Here is a 26,893-nt window from a genome sequence, read left to right as displayed (position 1 = left end):
TAGGCCTAGAGTTGTGCTTGATCAGAAAGGTAGTGTTACTATTTGGAAGGGCAGTGTTCCTATTCGGACCACTTTTACTAACCATATTGTTGAACACCTCTCTAATACATGTGGGTCTCACGTAAATTAATAGGACTCACTTGTATTAGAGATGTGGTCAGCAACGTGGTCAATAAATGTGGTACAAATAGCATTATTAATAAATAAAACATGTTTTTTATAAACCACGCCGAGGAGAGATTGAAAGAACTATAATCCATGTATACGAAATCCAATTTACTTCAATTCATGCCATTAGCTATATTCATTCAAATGAATTGAACTCATGACCTCAATTGTAGGAATAATATTTTTAATCACTTAAACTACAGACCTCTTGCTACAGACAAACAACCATGAGCCGAGCCGCTACAAAAGAAACAAAAATTATGACACGAAGCGAAGCATTGGACACAAGCAAATACAATTTGAAGCCCGTTTCAAAAGAAATAAAGGCCTTCACAAACCACTACCATTTCGAAACATATATTTTCATCTAAAAATGGGCTTCACCCTTCAAGACCATAAGTTATGGGCCTCACCTTGGGTGGACCTCCTTTCATCCTGACTTCCAGTTCCTGAGAGAGAGAGAGAGAGACGATGTTGTTGAAGATTGGTGGTGGCACAGCCATGGCTGTCCCTCGTAGAACTTTATGGAGGAGACCCATGTGCTTGGATTCCAAGGTCGACACCGAGCAGCTACGTGTTCAACTCGTTCAGCTCCATTCTGAGGCTGAGAGCGCCAGAGGCAAAGGTAGATAAATATAACTACACAATACACCTGTTTTGGTGTCTTCCATAGTTTTGGGCATACCCTTTTGCCTTTATGAATGAAAAACCACATTTTTATCCTGAATCCATTGCAAGTTATTGTCTTGTGTTTGTTTTCTTTTGTTATTGGAAGTTATTATTTCTAGAGAATTTGTATGAAGCCTGTTGTGAATCAATAATATGATTAGATTTTCTGCTTAGTGCAGAAATTTGGTTATGTTTATAGCTATATGCTTTTTATTAGGTTATGAAGTTGCTTTCTATCCAATATTTGATGGGTTGTTTGTTCATTGTTGATGATAGGATAGTGTATTGTTGGCCTAGTGTTTTTGCTGAGTTACAATTTTCTTTCTTGGTCCTCTATTTACTTAATCTTTTTCTGTTCCAATGTGCTTTTAGTGTAAAGTTGAATTCCCTGTTGGTTAATTGCTTCACCTTATGATAGTTATTCATGGTTGTTGGCTTAGCAAACAATGCAAGATTGAGGCTTCTTCGACTGTCAGAGACAGCTGAGAATCTTAAAAGGCAAGCAGCAATTAATGTCCAAACTGGGAAGGAAGATGATGCAAGGGAACTACTCTTTCAGAAGAAAAAGGTCATGGAAGCATTGGAGAGGTCCAAAAAACGCATAGAATTGCTTGATGAGCTTTCCTCAAAGCTTAATGAGGTAAAATAAAATGGTACTAAAGAAATTTGCTTGGTTTTAGCTGAGGAATTTACTGGATAAAATCGTTGGTTTTAATAAAGCAGTTTAAGATGAAAGTCCACTAATCCAATATGGTTCTGTTGACAAAAATGAACCATCGGGTGGATTGGCTTATGATGTTTGAAGCTTCCCCTTTTTCAGCATTCCCAGATATGATTATGGATTTTTCTGCAAAATTTTAATCAAAACTTAATCATCACTGCCATGGTACTTTGGAAGGCACTCTACCCATATGTGATTTTAAAAAAAACGTATATAGGGGAACATCTCTGTTCTTAGGGTGGATGATTCTTGTTCATTAGGGTCTTACCTCAGTTGAGCGTTTAGGAAGGAGGTCAGGGTATAGCCCAGTTGGTAGCCACACCTCTTTTTTAGACAGGATGTCCTGAATTCATATCATTCTTCTGTCAGGTCTTAACTCAGTTGAGCCTTTAGGAAGGAGGTCAGGGTATAGCCCAGTTAGTAGCCACTCTTTCTTAGACAGGAGGCCCCAAATTCAAATCATTCTTCCCCAAAATGTCATAACTGATAACAAAAATCCTAACCACTAGTAAGATAAATTTTTTCCTTCAAATTTTTTTCTTAGTATTTTTATTCCAATATTTGATCTTTTAATGTATCTTATTCAAGAACTTTACCTTTCAGCCTATCATATGATCAGAAGAAGACTAATTTGGTTTCAGGCGATCTCTCTAAAAGAAAGGCAGCTAATCGGGAATGTTACTTTGGATCTAGAAGTTGTCAGAGATGATGCTTTCAGTCCAGTTCGAATTGTATCCCCAACACCAGATGTTGCAGAAGATTTGGAGGAGGGCAAAGAATTTGCCTCTAATGATCTGAAGCTCAGTAATGATGAAGAAAAGCCGCTTCTTGCAGAGAGCCAAACAAGCGTACCTGTTGAGCCAGAAGGGGAGGATCTTCGAGAACCTTTAAATAAGGGAGCTTGGAATGAAGATGAGATAATTTCTAGCTTGAAGGGAATAACCTCTTTTGAGAAATTCTTGGAACATCTGGATCATCAACTTAACAAAATTGAAGCAGAACTTGTCACTATTCTAAGAATCTCAACCTTGGTAGTGGACAGCCAGGAGAAACCAAAAAATTTTAAGGTGCAACAAATAATGGAACTTCTTGAGAGTATCGCTGGCGTTAGACAGAGGTATGCAAATTAGTGAACACAAAAGTTGGTATAGTTTGTCAATGGTCCCCTTTACAAGACTTAACACTCATAACTGTTACTCCTGTAACATTTCCTGTATGTCTTTTAGTTTTTATTTTTTGCTGGATCTGTATGTTCATTTCTAACTCCATTTCTCATTCATGATCTTTGCGGTCACAGAATTTCAAGTATCAAGATGGCAAATGTGGAGATCAGATAAAGCTTCAATTGTTTTATTGTCTCTGGAATCTGGTAAGGATTGCATTTATGCTTGAGAAATTAGCTCCAACTCTGTTTTTAGCATGGAAGTTTTTTAAACTAGAAGTTGGAGATCATGTAAATTACACGTGAAAAATTAAGACGACAAGATGTCTCTTCAGTCCCGGATGTTGTCAAATCATACTTCTCAGGACTCTGCTGGAAGTTTATAGCATGAAAACTAGCAAGGACTGTGTCTATATATCATCTGCCTCTTGGTATGCATCAATATTAGGCTGAGGGACTGGGGTTGGTGTTCTAGGCCTTGATAATTAATGGAATAATCAGGAAACAGTTTTATGTAAATGGTTTTGCTTTTTGGTGATAACATGTTGTCCTTTATTTGCTTCCTTGGACACTTGATAGCAAAGATCCCAAGAAGATAAAGGGAGAGAGGCTAGATTTAGAGTTTTGGCTGCCAGTCAAGTATACATAGAGGCAGAGACATATGCACCTCTTCAATCTATAAATGCATCTTTGCTTTGGTGTGGACAACCTAGTTGTTACGCTGTTCTTTATAATATGACCATCATATTGTAGTCAATAAATGTCATATCACCCCTCCTTTTTTCGTGCCTTTTCTTTTACATGTATATATAGGGACTTATGCCTTAGGTGAATTACATATTTTCATCCATGCCTAAATCAGACAGTTCTATTGCGCGATAAAGAAACTGTAAAACAAAACTTTACAGTGTGTAATGGAGAAATTAATAAAAACTACAGTTGACTGATTATACTCTCTTTGTCCATACTGTCAGGTAGGCCAAGCATTAATAAATCTCTAAGGAAAGCTCCACCTCATGTTGTGAACTTATGTGTGTGCATAGTCCGGTACAGTTTGTCAAAGGATTGCAAAGCAATAAACAGCTACTTCATTGGTTCAGCAAGATTTGGGGATTGAATGAATTTTAGCAGACATCATCAATATTTCCTTGAAAAAGGTCCTCAACCTACAGGAACTGTTCATGATATTTCAAAAAAGGCAGGGCTTTTTACGGAGCTTCGCCTTAATCAACAAACACAAGTAATATTAGTTGCTTTGCCCATAGTATTTGATTGATGCCTATCCAATTTCAAATTTCATTCATTTCAGCTGCCTTTCATGCCCTTGCTTCTGTTGTAAAATGTTTTGTTTGCATTAGATAATGTAGTTGAGCAGGCTGTATATGTTCCATACCTGAATTCTGCGCAGCAATGCATGTTCTTTTGATAAACTCACAGATTTTCTAGAACAGAGAATGTAAGTGAACTTTCATTAAAATTGTAGGGATTAATATAACTTGCGAGATGACTTCAGTAAACGAAACGAGCAAGTAACAATGAAATGAGATCTTTAAGTACTCATTTTTATTTGCAATTTGGAAGTATTTACAAAAGAATTGAATTGGGTTTTTCTTCTTTGGAGTGAAACCACCAAATTCATGTGCCTAGTTCTACTTCTATGTACCTGTATATTGAAAAATTCAGCACTCTCAGTTTGCTTCCATTAATTGCTGGAGCAAGTTCTGTATCATGCTTCAGTCTTTCCATGAGGAAATCATACTGGAATTAAGTCACCTGTTACCTTCCATTAGGTCAACAAGAGTAATTTTGTCATAATTACTATGTTCCAAAGAATCAAATTGCTTGCAGATTTGCAGGATGTCATTCTCCGCAACCCTTCCCATCTCCTTAAGCTTGTATATGACAAACTCTGATTTGCTGTCATTAAAGAGAAATAAAAAAAAAACAAGAAAGTTAACATAAATACACATTAAGCAAAACATAAATAGAAAGCTACTAAAGGGAAAACTCAAAAATAGGCTTAAATCCATGTAGAGAAAGTTAGGGTTTACCTGATGCATCCATCATTATTAAGGTCTGCTGCTATTAAATCCCTCATCGTAACTTCCTTCTGAAGAACCCATTTCGCGATTCGACGATTCCTCTTGTCGATTCTAAGCTCAGTCAAGTACAGAAAAGCCCTGGCAACAGCCAATGTGCTTACCAATAACCACACAATTGCAAAACACCTTCCTCCAACTGTCTTGAAAGCAAAATCCCCATAACCCACAGTTGTGACTGATGTAACAGAGAGGTAGAAGCTATTAATCCAGCTCATGTCCTCCAAAAAATGCACTGCAATTGTCCCTATAGCTATACAACCAATAACAACTGACAATGCCAACCCCACCTTGATTCTTATTCTCATTCTTCCTTTCTCTCTATCGATCATATACGTCTGAATCATGTTGTTGAACTTAGTCTCATCCATGGTGCTCAACAAGACAGATTCTTGCCTGTCACAGATGTACGCCACCAACCCGTTGAGCAGGATATCGATGAACCCAAAACCAACCAAGATGAAGAAACAGGTGAAGAGCTTGGTAAGCGTGGTTTCTGGAACAATGTCGCCATATCCAATGGTGCAGAGCGTGACCACAATGAAGTACAGAGCGTCCACAGGCTTGTAGGTTTCTTGGCCCTTGAAACTTGCACCGGTTGTACAGAATATGACAATGCCAATTATGACATACACAATGACACCGATGAAGGCTTGGCGGACAATGAAAGGGGTTGATTTAGGGGACGGCCTAGGATCCACAGAGTCTGGAATTGGCACCCGGACGTCAGAAAGCAGCGATGGCGCGGAGTGTGACCGGTGTTTGAGCTTCCTCCTCTTGTTCTTGTTCAAGTTGGCAATGAGATTGGCATAAGAAGAAGAATTTGGTGTTGTGATAATGGGAACAATAACATCACCGCCTGCGAGGAGCTGAGCAGTTGAGAGACGCCTGGATGGACCAACATCAAGGTAAGCTGAGGAGGGGAAGGAGCTTCTTGGTGTTCTGCCTCTGCTAGGCTCTTGCTGATCTTCGCCGCCAACGCCAAGTCTTGTATCAATCTTGGGAAGAAAAGATTCATCCATGGTGATTGGCTCTGTATATAGCGCACGAAACTAAAGATTCAAAGTCTTGGTATTATTGAGATATGTCGTCTGTTTTAAGAAAGATTGGATAAAAAAGCAAAGAAAAAAAAAACGAACTCCAACTACAAGTCAAATCCAGGGAAGAAGAGAGAGTTGAGTGGTTGTTAATCTAAATTGAACCCCTTTTTCATAATTGCCGCTAATTTATTTGTATGTGATGGTAGTTGTAAGTTGTGATCTAACTTGTGACTTGGGAGATTACTTGCACTGGGCTAATTTCTCCACCTTCCTTTTTTATTTTATTTTAATAAATATTTATTTATGTAATTTTCTTAATACAAGCACTATTAAGAAAGGAGCAAATCGAACACATAATCTCGAGTCCATTTAGGAATGTTTTTTTATCCCCTGAATTACAAACTTCCTTAGTTGTTTCTTAACCCATAAAATTACGTAGCTTTTTTTTCTTTTCAAAGTTAGGAATGGCAAGGGGGTTTTTTTCCACACACTCAGGTGCTATGAGAGTTTGAATCTAAGACCACCGGTGAATATTATTATTATTATTATATCAAGGAAGGAGTGTAGTATGCTATTTCTAGAAAAGTACATAAAGAGTGATGTGTGCTAATAAAAAATGTGAACATCATGATCTTGCCAATATAATGGGAAATAATAATAATAATAACAGTCAAACTTCAATTTTGGCTCACTTCTATTCGTCCAAGTATATGATGATAAGGACTTGACTAACCTAACTTTTGTATCTGACCAATTTAAAACAAAGTTTTATATCTTTTGGGCTTATTGACAGTTCAGTATATTAAATAAAATAATATGATTAAAATATTTTCACCATTTACAACTTAAATTATTTTATTTTATTTTATTTATTGATATTATGTTTATACTTGTTCCATTTCAATTATCCTCTGAAAGTCACTGCTTTCTGTTTTTACTTGTTATCCCGTTTTCTATTTATTATATGTCTCTTGAGTTTAAAAAAATGGTTATTATTTAATAAGAAAAATTAGTTTCACTAATTTATAATTCATGTAGATGTTTAAAAAAAAAAAATTATAAATATTATAGAACACCATATGCTGCAGGCCCAAAGCAATATCTTACAAACAGCAAGGGACAAACGTACTCCTTTTCTTTTGTGTACAAACAAGGGATTTAGGCATGGCCAGACAGAACTTCCCCCCAAGTTGGAATTATAGTACTTTCAGTGTTTTCTTGTACCCACCACCGCATTCAATTTGCTGCAACCTGGTGGTGATCCCATGGAGTGATAAATGCTGTCACAGAAATGCAGATAATAATAATAATAATAATAATAAAGGGTTTGTTTCATCAATCTGGCTGTAGCTCTTCACCCATGAAATGAATAAGACATGTCATGAAACAGAACTTTACAGAACTTATGTGTGCATAGTGCAGTACATTTTGCCATAGGATTGCAAAGAGCAATAAACAGATACTTGATTGCTTAGTCAACAAGCATCCCCAAACACAAGTAATAGAACAGAGAATGCAATTCACTAAACTTATAGGGATCTTGCGAGATTCAGTAAACGAAACGAGCGAAATGAAGATCATTTTTATTTGAAATTTCAAAGTATTTACAAAAGAATCGAATTTTGGGTTTTCAGCTTTGGAGTGAAACCACTAAGTTCATGTGTCTAGTTCTATGTACCTGTATATTGAAAAATTCAGCACTCTCAGAGTTTGCTTCCATTAATTGCTGTACCAAAATCTGGATCATGTCTCAGTCCTTCCATTGAAAAAATGATACTGGAATTAAGTCACCTGATACCTTCCATTAGGTCAGCAAGAGTAATTTTGTCATTATTACTATGTTCCAAAGAATCAAATTTCTTGCAGATTTGCAGGATGTCACTCTCTGCAACCCTTCCCATCTCCTTAAGCTTGTATATGATGAAATCTGATTTGCTGTCAATGCCATTAAAGGGGAAAAAAAAAAGTTAATAAAGAGAAACTCAACTCAAACAAGATAGTGCATTTTCAAAAACATGTCAAATAGGCTTAAATCCATATAGAGAAAATTAGGGTTTACCTGATGCATCCATCATTATCAAGGTCTGCTGCCTTTAAATCCCTCAGAGTAACCTCCTTCTGAAGAACCCATTCGGTGATTCGGCGATTCCTCTTCTCCATTCTAAGCTCAGTGAAATACAGAAAAGCCCTGGCAACAGCCAATGTGCTTACCAATAACCACACAATTGCAAAACTCCTTCCTGCAGTAGTCTTAAAACTCAAATCCCCATAGCCTAGAGTTGTGACTGATGTAACAGAGAGGTAAATGCTATCAGGCCAGCTCATGCCCTCCAGAAAATGCACTGCGAATGTCCCTATACCTATACAAACAATAACAATTCCCAATGCCAATCCAATCTTGCTTCTTGTCCTGATTCTTCCTTTCTCTTTATCCACCATGTACGTCTGGATCATGTTCTTGAACTTCCCATCCGAGGGCCTCAACAAGACTGATTCTTTTTCACAGATGTACGCCACCAACCCATTTAGCAGAATGTCAAAGAACCCGAAACCGAGCAAGATGAAGAAACAGGTGAGGTACTTGGCAAGCGTGGTATTCGGAACAATGTCGCCATATCCAATGGTGCAGAGCGTGACCACAATGTAGTACAGAGCATCCACAAGCTTGTAGGTTTTCTCGAGCTCGAAACTTGTTGTGCAGAATATGACAATGCCAATTATGACATACACAATAAGACCAATAATGAGTTTCTTGCTGTTGTTGTTCAATATGGCAATGGGATTGGCGCAGGAAGAAGAGGTTGGTGGTGTGGGAATGGGATCGGGAATGATAGCATTATTGCCAGAGACGGGCTGAGCAGGTGATGAGAGAGGCTTGGAGGGCAAGGAAGTTGTTGGTGTTGTGCTTCCGCTAGACTCTGGTTCATCTTTGCCGCCAACGCCAAGTCTTGTGTCATTCTTGGGAAGAAAAGGTTCATCCATGGTGATAAAAGATTAAAGATTTAAAGTCTTGGTGTTATTGAGAAGAAAAAAAACCAACTCCAATTACAAGTCAAATCTAGGGAAGAAGAGAAAGTTGAGTGGTGGTTTGTTTGTTCATCTAAGTTTAAGTTGAACCCTTTTAAATTTTATACTTGCCGCTTGTTCATCTATGTTTTAATTTCCAACTTTACCCCTTAGGATACAAAAGATAATGGAGTCTGTTATTGACAGTTTAATATGTTAAACAAACAAAATGGTGACAGACAAATAAAATTTTATTCATTTAGAGAACTTTATAATAAAACCCATTTCTTGCATTGATTTTATAGATAAAAACTATAAGCTATAAATTGAAGAAAAAACCCCAGAAAAGACTAGCTAATTTTGATGTGTGAAATACTGTTATTATCCTTGCATTATGATTTTTAGATTTTCGTCCATTAATACCTTTGATTCATAATTTCAATTATCCTCCAAACTTGACATGATGGAGTTGGACTTGGGGAGTGTGAAACTCTCCCAGTCACAATCTCACAGCGTGGATTTTTGTTTTTGTCAACCGTTGGGAGAGGGAGGGTGGTAATATTTAGGGTTGGTTTTTGAAAGATACCATCTCATAAGGATCGCACAGACAGGAATTTCAGGCATGGCCGCATTCAATTTGGTGTAATCTTGTGATCCCATGAAGTGATAAATGGGATCAAAGAAATGCAGATAATAATAATAATAATAATAAAGGGCTTCATCAATCTGGCTGTAGCTCACCCATGAAATAAGACACGCCACCAAGAACCCTTTTGGTATTATGAAGCATAAATGCATTACTCTATGAAGAAAGTTTTGTTTTTCGGTTGGAGAACACATGATGAAAGTTTAACAACTTCTAATTATTTGTTCAGCTGTCAAACTAAAAAAGAAAAAGAAAATTGGTTCAGCTGATGAGAAAATAACCTGCGCCATGTACGAGTCTACCTGCATAAATGAAACGGTTTCATGAATCTGGCATAAGCTTAAAAATGTCACCAAGAACCCTTTTGTGTAATGAGGTATAATTTATAAATGCACTTACCGCATGTCTAAGGCGTAACGAACAACTTGCGCATTATTTGTTCAGCTGATGAGAGCATTACGTGCAGCACTCTCCAGGGGTCTACCTGCAGCAGTTGGGTTGGTTCTCGGAACAGTTTTTCGTACCTGTGCATGAGACTCTGCTTCTTTCTGAAACATCTTAACCAGTTCTTGGAGCTCTAGTTTTCTAACTTCAACATCCTCTTCAACAATGGGTTGTTTTAATCCAAGGTAAACCAATCCAATTCCAATTAGTATAACCCCTAACAAGACCAGAACAGCAGAAAACAGAGCAAACGCATACGGAGATCCTTCGTTTCCTGGTATTCCATCCACATTGATCCCAAAAAGGCCAGTAATGATAGAAAGAACAAGGCCACAACCCCCCAAAACTCCCAAGTTATGCGTCACTCTGAGGCTTTTGTCCTAGAATTAGAGTAGCGGCAGAGTGTGAGAGTACCATTATATAAAAAATCCAACAATGACAATAGAGCATCAAAACTACACCTTGGTCAACTAGCCACTAAAGCAAATTAATTTCAAGCTAAAATGTAACACAGATCCCGTAAATGAAATTGCCGTTCACAAATTTATACTATAAATATTTCCACTATATTCATAATGAAATGCAATTTCCGTCATAAACTTTCGAAGATAAAACATTTGAGATATGGAAAGTTATCTGCAAGGTTGTAAGGAATCCATGACAATTTTAAGCGTTTGAGTTTGTCTGTAAACCTGCAACCATGCACGAACAGTGCTCTGCATCACATCTTGAATAGTAAACAAGCGATCGCGAACTGCTTCTTGCTCTTGAATCATTTCCCTTGTACTCTTTCTTACTCCTTCTAGCAAGCTCTTTGCGGCATCCCCTCTCAAGTGCTGAAGAAGCTCAAACACAATTTCCCCTCGTGCATGGAGTGTCCACTTCACTCTTATAACCTTCTCAATGAACATCAATAAACCAAGTTCGGGTGAAAAGTATGTTTGTGTGATTCAAACTAATTAAAAGATTTGTTATATAAACTAGTACGAAAATGAAAAATTGTAGCCAGGCCAGAGAAACTGAAGCAACAAGAAGGAATGTGACTCGTAGGAAGAAAACAAAATGTCTTAAAAATAGGAATAGCAACTCCTTTCTAAAAGGAAAGACATAAAGGAGGAGGGAAAAAAAGAACAGAGAGGCACAAAATTACAAAAATTACAAAACTGGCAAAAATAAATTATAGACAAAGAATAACAGTGTTTTGATGTTCAGAGTAACTGCAACCTTTTTGCCTCCCTTATTTTGTCTGTGCTGATTAAGTTATTTTTGCGACTACATACCGCTGCCTCAGTAGAAAAATCTATTTCAATATTTTTATTCATCCAAAGATTGAAGCATACTTGTCATGAGACAAAAGGTGATAAAATTTGACAACTGGCAATTTTAATTACACACAATCTGAATACAGATCTATATCAATTATGCTATATAACAAGATGAAGCAACTGATTTGAATAATTCTACATACTACAGACAGACTTCTAAATGCTTCTCATACTGTACAAGATAGAGGCTTCTGTAAAGGATAACACAAGTATCATACCTGGGTTGATAGCCTTTGGATTTCTTGGTTCAATATTATACTGAATAGATACATATCCTCATGGGTTCTCCTATTCACAAGGGAACATAATTTGTTGTACATGTCATTGAAATCAATAGGCCTGCATCCAATGTAAATATTTTCTATAGAACAGGATGAGATGGGTGGAGTGAAGCACCTGTCCATAAACTTCAGCTCAACTTCATCTGCAGCCCCAAATATGGACTTGCGATATAACCTGAAAAATAATGAAAAGTACAAAGAGAAAAAAAATAAAATAAAATTAACAAGTCGTTTGATAATAGAAGCCTTGTATGGTTTATGAGTGTAAATATATAGCTGTGCCAAAATTGCTTACATGGAAAGTGTAGGATGAAATGCTTAATGATCTTTCTACATATATTCTCCCCTCTTAATTAATAGCTAAGATAATAGGAGGCGGTTATTTGACTATAACTGAAGTACTATTAATTGGATAAGGTGAAGATGAGATTTAAAAAATCTATCACCTATCATCCCAACATGCAAGGCGGCAAGCTAAATGTGCTATGATTTCGTGACTATTCCGCAGCATGTTAATGCCCTCAGTAGCAAGCAGTTCCTGCACCAAACATGAGATGAATTATGATGGAAAATAAATTTCAATCAATCTAAGCATGGAAACTTAATCAAAACTTTAATGCTGTAAACAGGAACAAACCTGGACTTCTGCTATTCCTAAAACATTAATGTTTTGTGCAGAACCTTTAACATGCAACGATGTTACTAGAAAATTATGTGCCTGCCATGATCGTAAGACAATGGGAATGTCATCTTCATTAACAAGTGGATCCCCAGCTGACTGGCCTAGGAGTTCAAATAATAGGCCACAAGCAACCCTTACAGGAACCTGGCCATACCACAGAAAATTACTTGCACTAACTTTTAACAGTAGTAAGTTAGATTAGTGGTTCTGCATAAATAGGAAATAAATGTAGACATGATATAGATGGTATAATGACGAGCAAGAGGAAGTTGCATCTTAAACCTAAATACTAACACAAATAGATATTATACGAAGAACTTCCTTTATATGATTCCTAGTGAGATCATTGAATAAAAAAGGGGGAAGGAAGAAGAAGAAGAAGAAAAACCTCATATTCAATAATCTTTGTTGACAGTAACAAGCAGCACATATTTGATAGTCCAAATGATAAACAAGCATTTACCTCATACAGAATGTGCTTCATTCGCTCGCTTATCAGCTTACTTTCATCTCGCAAAGCAATACTGACAGCAGGGTGTAACCATTGAGCAGTACTCAACCATGAATTGATGTATGGATGACCAGCAGCTACATGACACCACCAAGTGGGACCTACTGGCAGTTCCCAGTAAGGAGCTGCAACATCTGCAACGGCAACATCATCGTTATCATCTTTGAAATCTGTGGGCTGTTCCCAGCAAGCATCAACTTGTACTGTCTGGACCAGTTCAGATATCCTATCCCAGCCAATCGGTACCCAACAATTTCTGGGAAGACCTTCTTTGCCACGGAGATGACCTGAATGAGAGTCCGGGCTGTGGTTATTGTCTTCTTGATCATCCTTAGACTCACAATAGTTGTTTCTATTCTCTCTTGAGTGTAAGGAATTATTCAATTCAGGTGAAGAAACTTGCTTTTTTGCCACATGATTAACAAATTGTGGTGCGGACAGGACCTTCTTATGGCCTCGAACAAATTCAAACGCACAAATGAGTCCATGAGTCCAAAGATCAGTATTGGCATCTGTAATATTAGAGTGGCCTCTCTGACTCTCTTGCTTCTTCATTTCGTTGCGCACGGACTATCATGACTCATACCACATTCATCTAGGCATAGCAAGTCAAATAATCTAAATAAAAACCTCAATGAATATATTCCTTTTAGAGGAAATCAGATAAAAGAAAACGCAAATTTTCATTACAAGTATAGGGCAATATTGCGTTTCTATGCTTCCGTTAGACATGTATCAACAGGTTTTCATAAACTGGATAACAAGTTAACAACCAAGAATAATTGCTAACTTTCTGCTGAACCACAAATTGACATTCACCACTAAAATCCTAGCTGATTTTTAACTTTAAAAATCTTGCAATTTTCCAGTTTTACTCAATGTTGAAACTGGGGGCAGGTTTTTAAAAAAAAAAAAAAAATTCAACATTACATAGATTAAGCTTTTGTTGGTATGGAAGAGCATCAGTAGCAAATGATTTGAGCAAACTCATTCAATCAATCCAAACTGGCATAAACCAAATTGGGTAGTGAACATAACATTATTTCTGTTCCATTTCCTTCTCTATGAAGAGGGAAGTTCTCAAATCTTATACTGACAATAGCTTGATTTCCAATTAAAGATTAAAAAACCAAGCCTCGGCTACTCGTATCTAACTAAATCCAATTCAAGGAACCAACAAACAGACCAAAATAGAATCTGATTAGTTTTGGCATAATCATGAATTACAAATAGGAAAAATGAAAGACAACTGAGACAGTGAAGAAGGAAAGAGAAACTCAACCTCTCAACCCAACAACAATCAAACTCAAAATCTTCCCATCATATTTCCTCACGAAATTAACAAACTTACCAGCTGAGAGAGAAAGAAGCTTGATGAAATTTTGCCTCAGAGAGCCCGAGAGAGGGTCTTCAAAGATTTCAAGAACAGCAGAAATATTGAGGCGGCAGCAGCTGAGGCAGGCATGGGAAGCGGTTGATATGGGCACGTGGACAGCTTTCCAGTGACGCTGCATGACTGTTCAGTGCAGGCACAACCTCTTCGCTTGCCACACACCCAGTGAAGACTCTCTCTCTCTCACGTATGCAAAGTTGCAAACTTTTTGTTTTTGCCGACAACAAACAAAAATGCAAACTTTGCAATTGGGTTAATTTTTTTAAATATATATTTTATTGATTTGTGCTTTTTTAGAGATTGGACCAGTGCTCTAATGAAGTTTATTATGGTCAGCCTTGCTTTGGTCCCCTGTCCACCGTTGAGCTTGAGCTCGGTTTGTCATGGAGCCGAAGAGACCTGGCAGGAATGTGGACCATATATTTATATGGGGCCCATTGACCCGATTTTGATCCGTTTACGATCAACAGCCCGACCAATTGAAGAGCATCAAATCAAAAGTGTCCTTTTATAGAAAGCACCCAAAATGTATTTTTATAATCTATTTTCATGTAAAATACTATAGCAAAATGTTGATAATAATTTTAAGCCATTCTTGATTCTCAAGAAAAGAATGCTAGTTTGAGTGTGACCGGATTCACCGCCCTAATATTATAGTAATGGAATGTTTAAATTCTTTCCCAAAACTGATTAGTATGACTATGATGACATTGGTTCGTATTACACTAAAATGTTAAAGAAATTATATTATCCGATCAAATACTATCATAATTTACTTTTATCTTACGTAACGTTTTATAACACACTAATTCACATGTACTAAGGCTTAGTTTGGTATTGCTGTGCTTTTAAAAAAAACTGCTTCTGCTGTGCTGTGAAAATAAACAGCTATGAAGTGAAGCAGCAAAGTGTTTGGTAATCTATATTTGTAAAAGTGCTGTGAGTATAAAAAGCAGTCTTATAATGTTTGGTAAACTTTTTTATAGAAGTGCTGTGAGAGTGTATAATGACAATAAAGGGCACCATGATGATTTTTTTTTAAAAACCTAAAATTATCATAAGAAATAAAAAATGTATACTTTTTTCTCCCTTTTGTTTCCTCCTTTCTTCTTCCTTTCCAGGCCCCATTCCCTTTTTTTTTCTTTCTCCCTCGTCTGCTTTCTCTTTTCTTCTTCCTTCAGGGGCCCCAATTTTTTTTTTCCTCTCCCTCTTCTCTCCTTCCTCCTTTCTTCTTCCTCTCTTTTTTTCTTTCGTCATCTTCCTCATCCAAAATCTTCAAGACAAAACTTGTTTTTGTTGTGATTTCATACAAATTCTTGTTATAAAGACACTCGTCCCAGTTTTTTTCTTTTCTTCCTCTTTTCCTCTTCCTTCCCAGGCCCCCCATCTCTCAACCTTTTTACCTTTCCTCTTCTCCTCCTTTCTCTTTTCTTCTTCCTTCCAAGACTTCTTCCCTTCCCATGTTTTTTTTTTATTTCTTCCTCTTTACTTCTACCTTCCCAGCAACCCCCGCCCTCTTTTTTTTTAATTTTATAAATTTCTTCGTCTTTTCTTCTACATGCTCACCTCTTGGGGATTTGATTTTCTTTTGCTGAATGAGATAATTGGTTGGTAATCTGGGTGTTGAATTTTTTGTTGCCGTAGAGATAATTGGTTGGTAATCTGGGTGCTGAAGGAGATCTTCTAGGTTTGTAAAATAGGAAGCTGGGTTGGTGGGGTTTTGGGTTGAGTTGGTAGCTTTGAGGGATTGAGGAAGGGAAAAAGTTGCAGAGAGAGGATGATATTCTGGGTCTGTAAAATAGGGAGGTGGGTTGGTGAGGTTTTGGGTTGAGATGGTAGCTTTGACGGATTGAGGAAGGGGAGCAAGTTGCAGAGAGAGGAGAGGATGAGGCGAGCAATCCAGAAAATAAAAAAGGAACGACACTTGGGAGGTTCGAACTCGGGATGATGAGGATATAACATGTAATTGTGTGAAACAAATAAGGGCAATATGGGCAATTTGAAATTTTCATTTAAACCTCCGCATGCTTCTCCTCGCAGCAGTTTTCAGAAGCAGCTCCCCACCTGCTTCTGTTTTTCAGCTTTGAATGACAGCAACTTATTAAATAAGCAGCTTATTTTTGTTTTACCAAACACCCAAATCTCCAAAACTTTTTTTTTAAGCTGCTTATTTTTTAAGTTAAGCAATACCAAACTAAGCCTAAGCATACGCATGATTATTCCACTGTTAATTAAGACATCAATTATAAAACAATATCACCAGAAAAATATAAAATGTGTCAATTACAATACCGACGCTAGAGAACTTTTCTGCTAACAAGCAACCCTAATAAAACCTAAAAAGAATTAGCAATGTGCAAAAATAAAAAGGAATTTGGTAAAAATTTACAATTAAAATATGTACTATTTACTTTTGACGACAAGTACTGACTCTTTCTCTAACCTAAAAACGACCCTAAAAATCTTCCTAATCTCACCGCCAATCTTATATTCCCAAATCTTAGCCTCTCCACAGCCGTCCATTCCTGGGATCAAATAGGCAACACAGACGGCGTGGCGTGCAAGGTAATGGACTGTGACGAAAAAACTATAACAGCGCGTGAAGTTAGCTGCCCTCCCTGACTTGCTGTTACTAACTCTAATTCTTAATCAGTCCATCAGGAAAAGAAAAAACCGGGTCGTATATAAAAGCCAAAAGATAGAGAGAGTATTTTGTAATGTCGTTTTAGAGATAGATAGAGAGAGAGAGAGACACACACACACACACACTGAGAGACTGAGGGTTTTGGTTGTGTTTGGCTGATCGGAAATCTTGAGCGAGAGCCGCAAAGAAAGTTTTTTCTCGAGCAAATTTTCTTCGATTGTTTTTTTTGAAGAAAGACAGAGAGAGAAGGATGGGGAGTGAGACCAAGAATGGTGCGGCGGCGCCGCTTTCGCCGGGGATGAAGAAGATGGTGCAGAGCCTGAAGGAGATTGTGAACTGCCCTGAGCCTGAGATCTACTCGGTGCTTAAAGACTGCAATATGGACCCGAACGAGGCCGTTCAGCGCCTCCTCTCTTTAGGTTTCCACGCTACCACCTTTTTTCTTTATCAGTTGTATTTAAAAATTAAAAAAGATTTTGATGCTTTTGTTTTGCGAAAGGAATGAAACTTTTTTAGTTTTTATTTAGGTTTTTTTTTTTGTGTTTGGATGTTGAGAAACATTAGGAGGAGATAGGAAAGTTCATAGCTTTGAATGTCCTGGGCTTTGTGGCACAGCGGTTATAGGTTTGGGAGGATATTTTTATATAGTGTGCCTATGGACTTTTTACCAAGGAAAAATCTGTTTTGGCTTTACAATCTGTTTTCTGTGAAATTTTGGATTTATTTAAAATTTTGACTCGTAACCGGGAGATTTTGGGAGATTCACTCTGTTCTATTGGCCTTATTCTTTTGATTTTCGACCAAATTTTCAAACACGAATTGAAAATTGTGATGTTTTGTTGTGTAGTCCTAGAGGCCTGGGTACTTCATCGAAGTGATGCATTAGGAAAATTTTAATTCTGTATTCTAATACTTACGAAAGCTGATATGTAGAATTATAAGGTAATTTTTGAAAATTTAATTCTGTATTCTAATACTTAATGGATGTATTCAATTGTTTTAATTTAGAAATAATAGAAAATACAAATTTTTATTCAAAGCTCTTTGTAGGTTGTTGCTCATTCAATATTGATTTATTAAAGCTCTTTTACATAAAATGTCTTCCTTGCCGTTCTCTTAGTGCATTGAGTTTAAAAGTATCTACTCAACGGAATTTTCTTCCGCTACTTTTTCGATCTAATTAATATTCAAAGTCATCATTGATTTAGTATTCTGTAATTGTGTAGATACTTTTCACGAAGTGAAGAGCAAACGTGAAAGAAGGAAAGAGGTTTGTGTAAAATGCGCTCACTTTTAACTTTGTTTTGTGTAAAATGTGCTGATTTTGATTTGTCCTCTAATGGTTTTAATGCGTTTTGACAGAAGTTAGCAACAGTGGAAATGTTTTTGGGACTTAATTTATATAGTATCATAAAATATAATTCGTTATAACAATTGTCTTATGCCGACAGCTTGTTTATTAGTGTCATGAGGATCTTTACCGTTCTTTTTTTCCGTATTTTGAAATTTTCAGTTTAAGATTCCTTTCCGTTTCTTACTCTCTGGTATGTATTTTCAATGTGCAATTGGAATGATTAACAGGGCTTCCCTCCTTTTTTTTTGCTACATTATTTGTTCTGTTTCTATTTCTTTATAATTCATCTGATTTTTTATTTATTTTAAAATATTCAGATGAAGGAGACACAAGATTCCAAGTTGCGAGTTCACAGCAGTGGTTCAAATCGTGGAGTTAGAGGTAGTAGTGAGCGTAATGGTGGATGGTGTGGTTCAACTCAAACTAGTTCCAGTGGTATATTAAACTCAGTGTCTAATGTCACTGTCTCGTACTTGTATGAGTTGCATGGTTGTGCATTTGAATATTGCATGTTTTTAATTTGTGAACCTTTTGTGTTCCTCCTGTTAGAGCTCGTTCAAGCTGCATGCAAGGGTCAGGATGGGTTTGTTGCTCCTTCAGCTTCCCCTTGTACGGGAGGAACTATGAGCCAGCAACCTTCATCTCACAGGTAAACTCTTAAATGAAATTCCTAGTCTATGCTTCTTCTGTTTTCTTCTAGAAATTACTGGTAAGATGAGCCAGATGCTCTGCTGTATATTTGATAAGTCATCTTTTAATATCTGCTGCAGTGATTCTCTAAGTACTTCAATAGGGTCAGGCGATGGTGCAACCTCTGCATCTGTGCAACCTTCTCCGGGAAATCATTCCACTTCTTTTGGTACCAGCTCAGGACATCTTTCAATGGCTGAAATTGTTAAGATGGGTAGGCCACCCAGCAAAGGCTCACATATTTCATCTGATACATCTTCCCATCCGGATGCATTTGCAACAAATTTATGTAATTGCCGTGTGGAATCTTCCCAAACTTCTGCATTTTTGGAACCAGAGATGCACCGATGTATGCACTCTCAGAATCCTTCTCATGTATCAGAGATGATCCATAAACCTGGTGATACTTCCGGACAGAATGCTTTCCATGATGAATGGCCCGTGATTGAGCAGTCAACGGCTGCAAGTAGGTCATCAGTTTCAAGTGCAAATGTTGAGATACATGCTAATCAATCTAATCTCTATATCAATGACTCCAACATGCCAAGGGACTGCCAGTCTCATAAAGTCCAAGTGTCAGAGGGGAATTATAGTAGTCAAAATCTTAGTTCAGACCACAATGCTTATGCTTTTGCTTCCAGCAGACAGAAGATGGTGGATGCTTCTAGTGGAAGATCTTATTGTGTTGATGATTTGTCTTCTAATTCTAGTTCCTATGATTCTCATAGGTCTGCATATGAGAATGGGGAAGGTAATTATTTTTGTTTTAAATATGAATTTGGGATGATTTTTTTTTTCTTTTGTCAACGTTTGAAGTAAGAGATCATTGCTAATGACATTCATGATTCTAGAATCCAGATCAGTACTGGCATGAAACACAATTCTAACAATGTAATTTACTTCTACTGATACTGTTTGTATTGTGATGGATAACATTTACAAAAACCATGATGCTTCTTGCGCTTGGATGGCTATTAAGTGAACAATGCATATATTAATGCCAGAAGTTTTGGGTTGGTAGCATGATTTGAATCCATGCTTGTTTGATTTGTTAGGTCTAAAATCTCTGGCTGAGTGAAGCACAGTTTCGTGTCTCGTTTTGTCTTAACTTCCTTTGTTGCCTTTATAATTTCACTTTTTGTTTCTTTTATGTTCTGAAGATTTTTTCGACCTGTATCAGCATAAGTTTATTTGTTTACTTACTTATATATTTGATTTTTCTGCATGATAAAAATTGTTCCTGGCACTTTTTCCTTCAACCTTCCTTGATTTAAATCGTTAATTTACAGAGGAAGTTGCTTGTGTAGCCAATTGACTGTTTCGCGAAATAATTTTCTTTTTATAATAGAAGACCTGATACTTTTTTATCTTCCTAAATCCCTTTTTTGGACTAGATTTGTGTAGTTATTGATGTGATCTTCTACCCTAGTGCACAGAGTCTGGGATTTGAAACTTGAAAGGGTGGTGGTCAGGTTTGGATTTGGTTTGTGAAACTGAAATGTCTTTGATGAAGGTGTGTGATAGTTTTGGTGGAGAAGGCTTGCAAATTTACCTTCATGTCGTATGGTTAAATTTTTGAAAGAAAACAAACGGTTATGTTTTTACTCTTAAAGTTTATTATCTTTACCACCCAAAGTTTATGTTACCTTTTCTTATTGTCTTTATTGTGTTCATTGTGTTTGTGTAATTCCAGGAACTGGCTTTGGTTCAAATGTGTCATGTCCAAATCGTTCTGTCTCCAATGATGTCGCTGTGGCTGTATCATCAGCTACTATGAACATGCAACAACTAAATTTAGGAAAGGAGGAGCCTACTGATAATTGTGCAGTAGTCCTTCCAAATAATTTGCAAGAGTTGGCAGCTGATTGTTCACATTTGAGTTTTGGCACCTTCAGATCGGGCCCTAGTTCTGCATTTTCCAGGTCGCCATCTAATTCCTTGAAAAATGACTTGGGAGGATTCTCAGCAGGAATAAATGTTTCATCAGCCGGGCACTTGGATACAAGGCATGAGTCTTTCAATTCAGGGTACAATCATGACGAACTTCTTGGATCCATATATGATACAGGAAGGACAACCATAGATGCTAAACGTTATGACTTGCCTCAGCCAGAGCTGATAAAACATGATATCCTTGAACCTACCCTTGGACATAAAGACATCTCCGCCTCATCTCTACGTGATTTTGATTCGGAGAACATCCAAAGAGCAAGTTCTGGATCGTCTTTTGCTAGAGCAGATCCCAAATTCAGAAATATTCCTCCTCGTCAAAATGATATGGTAGAGTTATATTTCTTAACTTTCTGTATTCTGTGGTTTTCACAAATATTTGTTTGCTGCTGAATTAAGGAAAGGGTTCTCATTTGTTGGCTGAATTTGATCAGTAGTTGTTTGTGTGCATTGGAACAACTTATATTATTATACTTGTCATGGTACTGGGGTTTTCCTAAGAATTTTCATGTGTGTACACATGAAAGAAAATCATATTTGAAATTATGCACATCTACAATCTGTTGGTGTAGTAATCCCTAGTTCTTCTAACTGCTGATTTGCCCATTCTTGAATCTGCAGTTGAATCTTTGTAGGTTCTTAAGAAAGGGAAATTTTGGTGTTTTTAGTAATCATAGATCTGTTCTCTATCCATCTCATCGCATCATCTAGTATTGGATCTCTCTCTTGCTTTCTTCATTGGTGTCTCCCAAAGTTGCCATCTGATTTTCTTCAGTCTTTGAATATTTTGATTATGCATGTGGTCTGATTTCCTTGTATTCTCTCTCTCTCTCTCTCTGTTCTATCTTTTTGCCTTTCAAAAAAATTTCCACAGGCATATTCAGATTCTATGCGAAGTGATCTATTGGAGTCATACTCACAGTTGTTGGTGACACCATCAGTGCCTTCAAGATACAGCAGTGCAATTTCATCCATTAACAATCCAACCATTTCTGTGTCAGAGGTAAGGGATGGGTGACCTTTTTGTGCATCACACTCATGTTATCTGTCTCTTGCAGTGGATTAAACCCCTGATCATGAATTTGAGGCCCACATTCAATACACACACACACACACACATTTCTTTTCAAATTGACTAAATTGAATAAAATGCTTGTTGATATCCATGGCATTACAATCATACAGGCTCTGAGACCAGGCTCCATACCTTTGTCTGAGGCATCTTCTGTACTTCCTCAGCACCTAACATCCCGTTCATACTCGCAACCTGCCCTTTCTTATGAACAGTTAGCGAACATAATTGGCTACCCTTCCATGACTCAGAGCTACTCCCCTGCACCATCAACTTTGCAGCAAGCATATCTAGGTGGTAGTGCATTCCAGCAGTCCGTGGCTGGCATGGATTACAACTTTCCACAGTATAGAAGTGGAGCCTCAGTAAGCAGATTGCCACCATCTGCTGCTGCTGTTGGTGGTCATGGAAATTTTGGGGCCTCTAATAACGTTCATGGGAGTTTCTTGCAAAATGCATCTGCTGCTCCCATCAGCATGAGTGACTATGATGATGCTTTGCGCGCTCGGTACAAGGATGGAAGCCATTTAACCCCTCTTCATCAGGTAGAGATGAGCATTTTGATACTATATTTTGTAGAAGTTTTCTGTTTGTGTTTACCGTAAAATCAGTAAATGGAGTTCATCCCATCTTTTATCTGACGTGTATTGTGTGCTTATAATGGTGGTGCTGTTTAAGGATTTGTTATATATTTTGTGGGATGGCATGCCACTATTATGGAACAAATAGTTGGCATATAAAATGTGATTATTGGCTTCCTATGCATATGGAGAACTTCCTTTCTTGAAGCATAGAAGTATTTTTGCTCAATTTTTGTTTGTGCAGCTTGTTGTTTGTTGTGTGCTTCAGAGCAGTAGTTTACCATGACTTTCTGATTTGATCTCCACTGGCTTGGTCATAGATTTTTATGTTTGATTGTTAGTTATCTACTTTAAAGTTCCTTTTTGCTGTTGTTTTGCAGAGTTCAAGAACATTGTCTTCCGTTCCAGACAGCGTATATGACAACTTACTTCGTCAGAATCAACAGAATGCAGGATATCGACAAGGGCAGGCTGGACAGATGCCCTCACAGTTGCAGCATTATGGATCACCAGGATACCCCGATTTCTATCCGTCCCAAATGGGCATAACACAAGAACATCACCGGCAAAGTGTCAATGATTTAAGCTTAGCTGGGATTCAAGACCTGTCACCTCAGCAGTTGCACCAGATTTGGCAGCGGACCTACTAATGAAAATTTTTCCCCTTCCCATTTTTTACTTTTTTTTCCCATGGGACTTGTAGTGAGTTCGGAGTTGCCAAATTAGGGTGTTACTATAGCTCAGAATCTATGGTGGTTCTGTTTGGCTGTCCAATTGTACATACTCTAAACTGAGAAGTTATTGTTTTGTGCCTTATGCCTCGATGTTGTATCTTACGAAACTGTGTTGGGGCATGTTTTTTATTTTCAATGGGATAGCTTGCAAATTTTGATTGCCCTAGTGAAAGTGTTCTCATTCGATAGTTAAAGGTTTAGTGGAATTCTTTGCCTTACCGTTTTCTCTAAATAGATATTTTTAAGGCAGGAAATGCGCATTAAATGACCTTAATTAACATGGTTTATCAGCTAAAATAAAAGAGTTGGGGTTGGTAGCTTAAGCTTAAAGTAACTGAGTTGTCTGGTTTGTGAATGATTTAAGTATATGATACATGTAACATGGGTATATGTTACTGTTGGGGAAGGCAATTGACATGAAGAAAAAGTCAGTTGGGAGGTAGCCAGTGAGAGGAGTGATGATGTTGGTTTTGATAAAACTAGTGATAAATTTTGAGGTTGGTGGAGTATCACTTAAACATCTCCTAATTCTGGATCATTCTTTCTGGTTTGCTTGATAAAACTATTGGTAGAAATGTTGCTATTTAAACCCACTTTCTGAACACAGCTCATGGTGAATCTCTGGTGATTGCAAAACAGTGTGAGCTCCAACACTAATGGCAGGAGGTGCAGATCTACCAGTGCCTTCCGTTGTGTCCAAAACTGCAATTGATCGCAGCCAAGACGCTGATAAAAGTAACAGCCACCACAGGCCTGGCATTGATGCAATACTTATGGCACCCAAGTTACCAAAGGCAGTGCCACCAATTTCTGCAGCAGCTGAGGGGGAGAGTATCCGGAGGCCACGTGGCAGACCGGCTGGTTCCAAAAACAAGCCAAAGCCGCCCATCATAGTCACCCGTGACAGCGCTAATGCACTTCGTGCTCATGCTATGGAAGTAAGTTCAGGCTGTGATGTGAGTGAAAGCCTAACCAACTTTGCAAGGAGGAAGCAAAGGGGCATTTGCATACTGAGTGGAAGTGGCTGTGTGACCAATGTCACATTGCGACAACCAGCTTCCTGTGGAGCAATTGTGACCCTCCATGGCCGGTTTGAAATTCTCTCGTTGCTCGGGTCAATCTTGCCCCCTCCAGCCCCTCCTGGGATCACAGGCCTGACCATCTATCTAGCAGGGGCTCAGGGGCAGGTAGTGGGTGGGAGTGTGGTTGGTGCACTCATTGCTTCAGGGCCTGTTGTGATCATGGCTGCATCGTTCATGAACGCTACTTTTGATCGTCTGCCACTGGATGAAGATGAAGTTGCTGCAGCTTTGCAAAACCAACAATACCAAAATGGCCGTCACCACCACCTGGATAGTTCGGATTTATATGGACTTCCACCGAACCTGCTCACTAATGGCAATGTGCCCCCTGAGGTGTACTCCTGGGCATCAGGCCGGACCATGTCAAAAACTTAACATGGTTCCAGCAATGCATGCCTCTATTGATCTGTGGCATTAATGTTCTTCAGATGTACTGTTATTGCCTTCACTGTAGCATTAAGCTTTACTGAAACAATTTCAAATGCCTTTGTTTCTGCTTGTTTTTCTGTTAATGTATCTTTAAGTATATAATCATGTAACAAGTGCAAGAGCACCTATATAAAATACAGTTGGGCTACTTCACCTCTGTTCAAAACCACAGAAAATCACTTGCATGCTTTCCCACTGAAAAGGGTTGGTATGTAAATGACCTATAAGTTTTTGAAAGATCTTCAACAAAACAGAAAAAGAGAAGAACTAAAGTTTGTGCAGGGATGTATCATGGGTCATTGGAAACAAAATTATCATAACTTATGCCATTTCTGGTAACATAAATCCCAACTCATCCAACAAAGAATAAATCTCTGGGGCTTTGTGATGGAGCCTTCCACCAGCTATAAACTCATGAACCTCCCCATCCACTTCGATCAAACTACATCCCGGTTCTTTCTCTATCTTCTGCTGCTTCATGGAAAGCCTTTCCTTCATTGCTTCCTGAAATTGACTAGAGGCAGCATAAACATTTGACATAAGCACATAACCGCAGCTGTCACTTGGATCCAATTCAATCACACGATTTGCTGCCCTTTTAGCCATCTCAATGTTTCTATGCTTCCTACAAGATGAGAGCAAAGACCCCCAAATAATGGCATCTGCTTTCATTGGCATACTATGTATAAGCTCCTCTGCTTCTTCAAGAAGTCCAGCTCGGCCTAACACATCAACCATGCAACTGTAGTGTTTTATTGAAGGTTCAATCTTATATGTCCCTCTCATTGTTGAGAAATAATCCCTTGCTTTATCCACCATTCCTGAGTGGTTGCACGCGGTTAGGACACCAAGAAAACTGACACCATCAGGCACAAAATTCGAAGATTCAAGCCTTGAGAATAGCTCAATTGCTTCTTCCTCACAACCATTAATGGCTAGCCCCATGATGGTGGAGTTCCAACAGGACAACCCTTTTCTGGGGGCTGCCTCAAACACACGAATAGCTTTTTTGATGCTTCCACACTTGCAGTACATGTTTATAATTGCTGTGATAACAATGGCATTCATTTCAACACCATTTTTCTTTATATATTCATGAATCCACTCCCCTTGTCCAATTGCTCCTAACTGAGCCGAAGCATTCAACAGGCTCACCATTGTAAACTCACTAGGCTTAACCCTCTCCTTCTGCATTTCACTAAAAAGTTCCAATGCCTCTGTATACTTCCCATTCCTAACAAACCCACTAATCATAGAATTCCAAGAAACTGGGTTCCTCAAAGAAAACTTATCAAACAGCCTTTTAGCTTCACTGACTTCACCCCATTTGGAAAGCCCCATTATCATAGAATTCCATGCAACAGTGTCACATTCCAAGTCTTCATCAAACAGTCTTCTTGCTTCACTCAAAAAACCACAATTTGCATACATGTGTATGATGGTGTTTCTTATAAACTTATCACTTTCAAGACCCAATTTTAGAATTCTTCCATGAAGCTGAGCTCCATCTTGGGCTAGACCAAGTTGAGCATAAGCCTTAAAGACTGAAGGGTAAGTCAATCTATGTGGCTCAACAGCTGAAGTGACCAACATATCAATGAAAAGAGAGATTGCAATTTCTGGGATTGGGCTTTCAGAGAAGCCTCTGATGATGGTGTTCCAAATGAAGAGGTTTGGATTCTGGATGTTTCTGAAAACCATGTAAGCATAGTTGATGTTTCCAGCTGGGGAGGCACAGAAGGCCAAGACCCTGCTCGCGGCAACAGTGTCACTGACAAGGCCAGTTTTGATGAGGTGGGCATGGATCTTTTGGAGGTCTTTCATATTGGTACATTGTTTTTCAAGCATGGAGAGGTGTGGTCTCTCTGAGATGAATTTGGAGATAGAGGTTGAAGAAGTGAAGGAGCAACAACATGGTGTCATTTTCTTTCTTGTGGCTCTTGTTTTCTGTTTCTTTCTGAGTTCTTCTATCTAATCCTCTTGTGAGGGATATAAAGTAGCGAAGAGTGAAACAGGGCAACAGGGGATTGGATTTTGTAGGGAGTTATTGTAGTGAACATGAGGCTTGGTAAGTTATGGGTCACAGCCCAAATTTCCACCATGGAAATTTAAGTGTAAGAAACTATAGCTATGGGCCTATCTACTCTCTCTCTTTTTTTTTTCCCTTTTTTTTTCTACTAACAATGAAACTATAGTTACCATACTTATTT

General features: G+C 38.0%; 7 protein-coding genes across 13 annotated transcripts; 3 read left to right on the top strand and 4 right to left on the bottom strand.

The window, feature by feature from the left end:
• The first annotated feature begins 599 nt into the window (after positions 1-599).
• Positions 600-3,842, top strand: LOC110754928 (forkhead-associated domain protein). Its single transcript, XM_021956060.2, has 5 exons — positions 600-793; positions 1,278-1,477; positions 2,200-2,675; positions 2,856-2,927; positions 3,695-3,842. The coding sequence occupies exons 1-4, from the start codon at positions 640-642 to the stop codon at positions 2,893-2,895; spliced, it is 870 nt and encodes a 289-aa protein (XP_021811752.2). The 5' UTR covers positions 600-639; the 3' UTR covers positions 2,896-2,927; positions 3,695-3,842.
• Positions 3,843-4,250: 408 nt separating this feature from the next.
• On the bottom strand, positions 4,251-5,899 carry LOC110754927 (two-pore potassium channel 3-like). Its single transcript, XM_021956059.2, has 2 exons — positions 4,772-5,899; positions 4,251-4,637 (listed from the first exon to the last, which is right to left on the bottom strand). Exons 1-2 carry the CDS (start codon positions 5,839-5,841, stop codon positions 4,490-4,492), a joined length of 1,218 nt encoding a protein of 405 aa, XP_021811751.1. The 5' UTR covers positions 5,842-5,899; the 3' UTR covers positions 4,251-4,489.
• Positions 5,900-7,569: 1,670 nt separating this feature from the next.
• LOC110754902 (two-pore potassium channel 3-like) lies at positions 7,570-8,887 on the bottom strand. The gene is made up of 2 exons (XM_088249779.1): positions 7,919-8,887; positions 7,570-7,794 (listed from the first exon to the last, which is right to left on the bottom strand). Exons 1-2 carry the CDS (start codon positions 8,839-8,841, stop codon positions 7,647-7,649), a joined length of 1,071 nt encoding a protein of 356 aa, XP_088105905.1. The 5' UTR covers positions 8,842-8,887; the 3' UTR covers positions 7,570-7,646.
• A 749-nt stretch (positions 8,888-9,636) lies between these two features.
• Positions 9,637-14,462, bottom strand: LOC110754922 (uncharacterized). 4 transcript variants are annotated; one of them, XM_021956049.2, is made up of 9 exons: positions 14,106-14,462; positions 12,707-13,349; positions 12,199-12,279; positions 12,008-12,099; positions 11,677-11,736; positions 11,499-11,568; positions 10,648-10,851; positions 9,911-10,335; positions 9,637-9,813 (listed from the first exon to the last, which is right to left on the bottom strand). In XM_021956049.2, the coding sequence occupies exons 2-8, from the start codon at positions 13,307-13,309 to the stop codon at positions 9,952-9,954; spliced, it is 1,494 nt and encodes a 497-aa protein (XP_021811741.2). In that variant the 5' UTR covers positions 13,310-13,349; positions 14,106-14,462; the 3' UTR covers positions 9,637-9,813; positions 9,911-9,951. The 4 variants fall into 4 exon arrangements, with proteins under 4 accessions (XP_021811741.2, XP_021811739.2, XP_088107231.1 ...); XM_021956047.2 differs by having other exon boundaries at positions 12,199-12,387; positions 12,707-13,372; positions 14,106-14,460; XM_088251105.1 differs by having other exon boundaries at positions 9,637-9,809; positions 12,199-12,387; positions 14,106-14,460.
• A 2,389-nt stretch (positions 14,463-16,851) lies between these two features.
• Positions 16,852-23,338, top strand: LOC110754885 (uncharacterized). 4 transcript variants are annotated; one of them, XM_088250089.1, is made up of 9 exons: positions 16,852-17,210; positions 18,018-18,061; positions 18,463-18,526; positions 18,695-18,794; positions 18,916-19,586; positions 20,529-21,115; positions 21,660-21,788; positions 21,971-22,402; positions 22,819-23,338. In XM_088250089.1, the coding sequence occupies exons 1-9, from the start codon at positions 17,042-17,044 to the stop codon at positions 23,086-23,088; spliced, it is 2,466 nt and encodes an 821-aa protein (XP_088106215.1). In that variant the 5' UTR covers positions 16,852-17,041; the 3' UTR covers positions 23,089-23,338. The 4 variants fall into 4 exon arrangements, with proteins under 4 accessions (XP_088106215.1, XP_021811701.1, XP_088106217.1 ...); XM_021956009.2 differs by having other exon boundaries at positions 16,853-17,210; positions 18,463-18,580; XM_088250091.1 differs by lacking the exon at positions 18,018-18,061 and having other exon boundaries at positions 17,070-17,210.
• LOC110754880 (Pentatricopeptide repeat (PPR-like) superfamily protein) lies at positions 23,134-26,710 on the bottom strand. Its single transcript, XM_021956002.2, has one exon. The coding sequence runs from the start codon at positions 26,604-26,606 to the stop codon at positions 25,005-25,007; it is 1,602 nt and encodes a 533-aa protein (XP_021811694.2). The 5' UTR covers positions 26,607-26,710; the 3' UTR covers positions 23,134-25,004.
• Positions 23,829-24,629, top strand: LOC110754881 (Putative AT-hook DNA-binding family protein). Its single transcript, XM_021956004.2, has one exon. It carries the CDS (start codon positions 23,829-23,831, stop codon positions 24,627-24,629), a length of 801 nt encoding a protein of 266 aa, XP_021811696.1.
• Positions 26,711-26,893: the final 183 nt, after the last annotated feature.

The sequence above is a fragment of the Prunus avium genome, chromosome 3 (genome assembly GCF_965620075.1).
Source record: "Prunus avium chromosome 3, drPruAviu1.hap1.1, whole genome shotgun sequence".
Classification (NCBI taxonomy): domain Eukaryota; kingdom Viridiplantae; phylum Streptophyta; class Magnoliopsida; order Rosales; family Rosaceae; genus Prunus; species Prunus avium.
The sequence above is the reverse complement of the archived record's forward strand: the minus strand, read 5'-3'. Positions and strand labels throughout refer to the sequence as shown.